Source organism: Neospora caninum, chromosome Ib (assembly GCF_000208865.1).
Source record: "Neospora caninum Liverpool complete genome, chromosome Ib".
Taxonomy (NCBI): Eukaryota; Apicomplexa; class Conoidasida; order Eucoccidiorida; family Sarcocystidae; genus Neospora; species Neospora caninum.
This window is the reverse complement of record NC_018386.1, coordinates 258,550-265,477: the sequence shown is the minus strand read 5'-3', so window position 1 is coordinate 265,477 and position 6,928 is coordinate 258,550. Positions and strand designations below refer to the sequence as shown.

Genomic DNA, 6,928 nt, shown 5'->3' with positions numbered 1-6,928 from the left:
TTAGCCGTATGTGCACACGTCGTGGCGTGCGGTGTTTCTGGTTGCCTGCGGGGGCAAGCGCCACGCGACTGTGTTTTGTTTCGAGTAACACGACTGGTTGACGCCTCCGATTGCCAGCCGCGCCTCGCGACAGTTTTGCCTGTTCATATCCTAAGCCAGCCCCCAGGTTATAGGAAGGTCCTACAGGGCGTAGCAACGACTGTCTTTTTCGGTCGCGACGGCCCGTGGAGACGGGAAGGAAACAGCCCCCACAACTGAGACACACACCGTTTAACGAGGCGAATCACGGTGCGCTCCGCGCTATTCTTTCCGCACCGTTCCCCCGCCAAAGACATCACCATTTTCCCCAAAGGTGCACACGACGAAACGCCAGCTTGACTTTCGATGTTCTACGAGCCGAGAAGCTCAGTCGTCTGGTTTTGCAGCTGCTGGTGTAGTTGCTCAGCAGCCCCAATCCACCGCAGCAGCCGATCTTGCAAGTAGGTCATGCTGAACGGGACACGCAACAAAAAGGGAAACGACGGCATGTCACGAGCGTCTCTCATCCCCCTGTGGAAAAACAAATGCGCTGCAATGCTTCTCGTGCGTGCGCGTCACAAACGTATCCAGCGGTGGGTCGCACTCACAGGCGCTAGCCACACAAGGCTCTCGGCCCCTGGACGCTTGCCTCCGGTCTAAACCTTCCAAGGTAGAGACACGGCGTCAGCGAAGAGCGGCGTCTTCCCGTGCGTGTGCGAACGGTCTCTTACGTCTGTTTTTTTTCTAAACTACAGGTTTTCCCAAAAACACAAAACCATCTGAGGTTCTACACTACACGAGTCAGCGTTGTTCTTCCTACAGGGAAACAGGCCGCATATCCTCTCCACGTCAGGTGTATCTCCCGTCGCCAAACTGGCTGACGACGAGGCCTCTCCATTGGCTTCACGCACTCACGCGCTTGGAGGGTCCAAAACTCGATGGCGATGGGCACTCGAAGCTGTCAACCTTCTAGCACAGCACCTCCTACGCAGGATGAAAGAAACAACTTCCCCGATATCTCCCCAGCGTCGCGCTTACCCGGTTTCATCGAGCAGAAGCGACGGCCGCACCCAGGTGACAAACACCTGACGCTTAACCTGGTCGATGCTTCCTCTCATCAGTTTCTGACTCATGGCGCGCATCACCAGACGCTCGACGTCGTCTTCGCCGACCTTGCAGGACTTGGCAATGACATCGAAGCTCAGACTGCGCGACGCCGCCGAAATCCCCGCTCCGCCGGCAGACAGGCCCACCGGGGCCTCCGCCGCAGGGCCCTCGCCCATCCCGGAAGCCTCTGGGTTGCCCGCTGCAGTCCCGGCTGCCGATCGCGTGAAGGCGAGACGCAGCAGCGCCGCGGTTGCGATCTTCCGGCGCAGCGCAGGCATGTGGTTCGCCAGCGCCTGGACAAGGGAAGGGGAGGGGGCAAGCGATACAGAACACGCAGAGAGAAAGAAAGAGCGCCTGTATCGCTCGCGCGGAAACCAGGGAAGACGGCCTGATTGCAACGGTCTCGAGAGCGGCCGTCCATTCTGCTTGCGCTTTCTTGGGGAAAAACGCGCATCTGCTTCTCAACGGCCTTGGAAAAACTACCGCCTAAGAATGGAGAATCCATGTGTGGGGGTGAAACTCTTTCATCCGCAGCAAGCACCGAGCAGGAAAAACCGCGGTGACAGAGTGGAAGGGAACCGATGTCCACGACGCGCCCCTGACTTCCAGGGCGTCTCCCGCCCCAGAATGACGGACGCAGAGAGAGACAGTCCCGAGGCTTGAGCTGGTTTTCCTATTTTCTCAAAAACGCGCGAGACCATGACAACCAATTCATGACGCAAGCACACCTACACGAATGGCGATTTTTTCAAGCATGTGCTTCGCTGGTCTACTTACTGTTGCCTGGATTTGGCGGGCGTAGTCCGAGCAAATCGCGTCAAATTGTGGGAGAGAGCCGCAATGGAAGGCCTCGAGGAGCAACCACAGCCACTGATGTTCCGGCTCAGTCTTCAGTGTTGACAGAATCAAGGCTTGTTGCATCTGAAGTCACAGAACAGACAAAACCAAAGTAACTTGCAACTCCTCAAAAACAAAAGGAAACAGATTTATGTGCTACCGCTGTACACACATATTCAGAGAGATAATATGTATATATACATATATAGAGAGAGATATGCATACAAAGGAAAAAGACAGAGTTCAAAGTGTCATGCATACACACAGTCGCCGTGTCAACACATAGCTTCTTTGTTTCACCCAAAAGTTTAATTTATTAAAAAATAATAAAAAACGTTATCAGATATTCAAAAACAAGTCCCGTCTCTTTCCGGTGAGGTTCATAGGAGCCTAAAGTGTCATCTCCACCTCCAGTTCAAAGAGGGGGGGCAACGGCACAACGATGTGACGAGTCAGCACACGGCAAAGCAGCGCTCCCGCGAAAAAGGTAGTCTATAGAAACCTAGGTATCCCATTGTATAAAACTGTATAACAGGGACTCTGGCTTCAGTTATCCGATTGGTATTGCATGCGCAACAAGCGCTTACCAACTCGCCAAAGTTGAAGATATCCGGGGCGACAAGGGCGGCGACAGCAATCTCGTAGGCGAGTCCCACGCGGTCCTTTTCTGGAATACTCACTGCGCAAACGCAGCGATGTGCACACACAGCGGAGGCAGAGGATACAAAAAATCAAGCCCCATGCCTAGTTGGCGAAAACACTCCGAAGTACCGTTAGGAAACCTTGGAAACCTTCAGCGGCCCTTTTCCCCGGTGACAACGGCGAACCAGATATAGGAACGTCATTCGAGGAACGTAAGCCATGAATGCGCACGAAACGGAAACGCCCCTTCGCAAGTATCGACTAGGGGTCTCGACATACAGTTGAAAATCACCGATCATATGCTGTGCTCCAGCAGACAATCGTATAGTGCAGAAGAAAGAACGTTTCGGTTGCTCAAAGGTTCTCAGAACACGCAGACGCGGTCGATTGCCCGGCATGTGTCTCTGCTGTCTCTGTGTTCCCCCCCCCCCCCCCCCCCCCGCCCCCCCGGCGGATACACTTGTCTTCCCTTCCGCGAGAAAGCCTGAAAGAGAAGAGGAAGGGGAAACGTACTGGTGGGAGTGTACGCCAGAAAGATGATGGCGTGGTGATAAAACTCCGCATACTTGTCCTGCGCCTGCACGTCGCAGAAAACTTGGTCAAAAGGGGGCGTTTTTCCAGGGAGCTAAAGAAGCCGCCCAGGTGGTATCCCCGCGCACACGAACAAGAGGCATGTACACGTGCGTTTTCACTGCTTGTACCGCGGCTCTCCAGATAGAGAAGCAGAAGTTCGTTTACGACTCTCTTCGTCCTAAACGCGGTAGCTGTGTGTTTTCGGGAAGAAAAACTGGCATTTTCCCCCCCCCCCCCCCCCCTCGACGTGGAAAACATGCAGGACTGATCCCAACAATGCGACTTGTGCGTCGCCGGTTGATGTTGTGGCCTTTACACTTTCCTCGCCCACATACAAGGCCTAAATGAGCACATACGCCCTCCCCTCCCTAGTCTCCAGACTCCGACGCTTGGCGGGGCTCTTGCGCAGCCTTTCCCGGCTGCCCTACACCGAGTCTGTAGCGTATGCGGCGTACTCTAGGTTTCCCCGTGCACACCGAAAGTCGGCTTTCGGCACGTGGGAAAAACAGAGCTGTGAGAGCCTCTGGGCAATGGCATACCTTTGCGAGAGTGGCTGCCGCGCGCTGGAAGGCGGCTTGGGCGACGCCGCCAACACCGACCGAAGTGTCATGCAACTTCTTCTGAAGCTCGTCAAGAATTTCTTCGCTCTCGGAAAATTCCTGACACTGAGAGAGGTGGTAGCTCTGGCACGTCTTATACAACACTTCTGCCTCAAGCGCAGCTGCCAGCGCGGCGTTGGGAGCCTGCGAGGCCGAGGGAGACGCGTTTGGCGACAGCACGCTGCTCTCCGCCCCCCGGCTCTGGCCAGAGCCACTCGAACTCTGTGTGCCGTCCGACAAGGGGTAGTACGAGAGAAAAAACAGCGCGTCTCGGCCATCTGCAAGTCAACACAGAAAATACCATCTCCACAGGAACACGTCCACAAACGTTCTCTGCTCTAAGGTCCCCCACAATACATATTTTTTTTGGACTCGGATATGGATAGATGGATAGAGACAGATATAGATCGATATAGATATAGATAGATATAGATAATGTAGGCGCAGGCAAGCAGCTTGCTCGTGGCAGGCAAGCGTTGGATACGCAGGTCCACCAGACTGTTCCACTTGCCGAACGACGTGGAGGTGCACAGCATTCCCTTTCCCTTGAGACACACCAATGTCCTCGCAGACAGCGCCGAGCAGTCTGAGGAAGGCCGCCTCGTCGAGTTTGTTCTGCAGCGGGCCGACTACGTAGAAGAAGAACTCCACGCGGTCGAGGCCTGAGAAGCTCGGCGCGGGTGAAGGAACTTCGATGGATGCGCTACCCAGAGAGTTGTCTCCCAGGGACAGGGGAGCAACGTATGCGAACGACGCCATCGTGAACTCGTGGTAACGCCTGCGCGCAAGAGACACACACATAACCCGAGAGTCTGTATGGAACACACGGATCGCATTCTTGTTCCCCGACAGGAGCACGCGCTTAGATCCTCCAGCACCGCAGAAAGGGACAGCCGAAAAGATGAGGGCCGCCGAGACACACGATGTGTGCTAGCAGGGAGAAGAACGGCGCGAAAAAAGGCAACGAGGCAGACACGAATTGACGGTGCCAGCGCGAGTTGAGAAGCGCCGCCTGTTGTTCCTGAGGTTCGATATATTTGGTGAATTCGACGTTTTCCCAACCGACAAAAAGACGGGCACAGAGTCGGCAGCACAACAAAGGCCACAGGAAAGACCGATATCCTTGCCAGGAGCTTCTCCTCCAGGCCCGCAGGCTTCTCCAAGGTGAACCCCTGTGACGTGGGGAAATGTCATCGGATATCCACGTGGCCGAGAAATGGACCTGCTGCTGATGAATTCCTACCCTAGACAAGGAAAGATTGGATAAACCTACAAGCTACGTGTGAGTCACGCACATAACAGCGCCTGTAGGTTCACTGGCGGAGCCACAGGTTTCCCGTCTCCTGGAATGAACCCTTCACTGTGACTGAACCCGAAGGATGCAAATAGGCGTGTGTCGGAGGTCGCTAAACGTGTCCCTTCTTCCCCAGCCAAAAACGAAAGAGCGACAGCTGCAAGGCGTACTTTGATACGAGGGCATCCTCGATCTGCTGAAGCAAGGCGACCGCCTCTGGATGTTTTGCTTTCTCTTCCTGCAGTCGCTGCTCGGGCTGTTTCATCTCGCTCGGAGCCTGTTGAAGAAGAGCCCGCATTTGAGGACTTGCTGCGGCGGCCAATTGTTCGCGCTTCTTTGCAGCTGCGTTGGCCAGGGATTCGTCCCCCGCCGGTGCACTCCCGCCGGTGTTGACGGGGCCGGAATTTGCCGTCATCGTGAAGACCAACTCGGGAAATCAGTTCTAACTGGAAGGCCCTCAACTTTAGCCGGAACCACCCGAATGCATAACAGAGAGGAATTTTCCTTATCCGTTGTTTCCTCCGGCCCACAGCAATAGATACACAGTGAGAAGGGGCGGTCGGACAACGCACATGCGGAGACGCGCCGATCCTCGATTCTCGTTCCCCTGCTTCGCCGGAAACGGGGACGGTTGAAGTGGAACAGAACAAACAGGAGGCACGGTCCCTGCGACTGACGGGCCCTCCAACTAAGAGTGGCGTTTTGACGCGTCTACCGAAACAATGGAAAAAGAGAGAGTTGTGTCATCCTGAACGCGTGTACATCCCCGCAAACACTTACGAAAAAGCCATGCACCGTGGAGGCTTTACCACTTCCGGGCTGAGAGGATTGCAACAAAAAACTGGTGAAAGCTGACGAGACAGGAGATGACCGGAGAATTCTCCGCCTCGTCAGCTGTGAGACGTAATCCCACACCGACGGACTGCAACTCTCGATCCCCAAAAGAATCTTCACACACGGTGACCTGCTACCCTTTGCATGAATCTCATGCCAAGCTCTGGCAGGCGCCGCGTCCTTCCGATGTACGACACGAAAATCTGCTGAGGATTGGCCCGCCAGGTGCAAGACAATCCATAAACCTAAACAAACGGAGAGAGACTACCACGGCCTTTGCTCTGACTGTCATGCAATTGCAAGAAAAGCACGTGAAACCGTTGGTCTTTCGAGTAAGTCGTTAATTTCCAAGAGGGGAATCGGCAGGAACGTCCTCTACCCTTCAGTGGAAGACATAGAAGGAGTGGACTCTCACAGCAAGCGAGCATAAAGTGTGAAGACTTGTCGTTCATGCAAAAGCGGGCTGACTCCAATTTAGGCAAACATCACTGCGTGTCTGCCGTTCCAGAGATTCTGGCTGCCACAGAAGCGAGCAACTGAAAAGAGCGACGGGGGCGGGTGGTCGCCAACACAAGCTCTTTCCAACCAGTTCTTCTTCGCGACAAGCTGCGGTCGGGACGGGTGGCACATCGCGCGGTTCCGTCGCTTTTTTTGCTCGAATGTGCAAACTGCATGCGACACCAGCGTGTGCAAGTACCTGGACAAATTCCTTAATTTCAGTTAGTTTCCGAGTGAAAAACCCCGTTTGCCTCTCTTCGCCCAGCGTAATCGGCTGCCCACATTTCTATACCATAAGCAGGGGGACGTACCCAATGTCTATTTCTTCCTACATTCAAAATCTTGTACCCCCCAACTGTGTCTTTCGACGACACTCAGGCGACCGGACCCGAGGAGTCAGACGTTCCTGCACCTCTTTTGCGACCCTACCCGCAAACACGTTATTGACTAAATCGTCGCGCTTGACCTTCCGACTTTAATGAGCGACGTTTTGCTCAAAAACTGTATGGAGCTGACGAACCTGCTC

General features: G+C 54.6%; 1 protein-coding gene across 1 annotated transcript; it reads right to left on the bottom strand.

Moving 5' to 3' along the window:
- Positions 1–389: 389 nt before the first annotated feature.
- On the bottom strand, positions 390–5,485 carry NCLIV_002680 (agap001651-PA, related; the record flags this gene model as incomplete). The annotated part of the gene is made up of 8 exons (XM_003879766.1): positions 390–489; positions 1,057–1,418; positions 1,903–2,046; positions 2,550–2,641; positions 3,118–3,181; positions 3,717–4,054; positions 4,334–4,554; positions 5,241–5,485. The coding sequence occupies 8 exons, from the start codon at positions 5,483–5,485 to the stop codon at positions 390–392; spliced, it is 1,566 nt and encodes a 521-aa protein (XP_003879815.1).
- Positions 5,486–6,928: the final 1,443 nt, after the last annotated feature.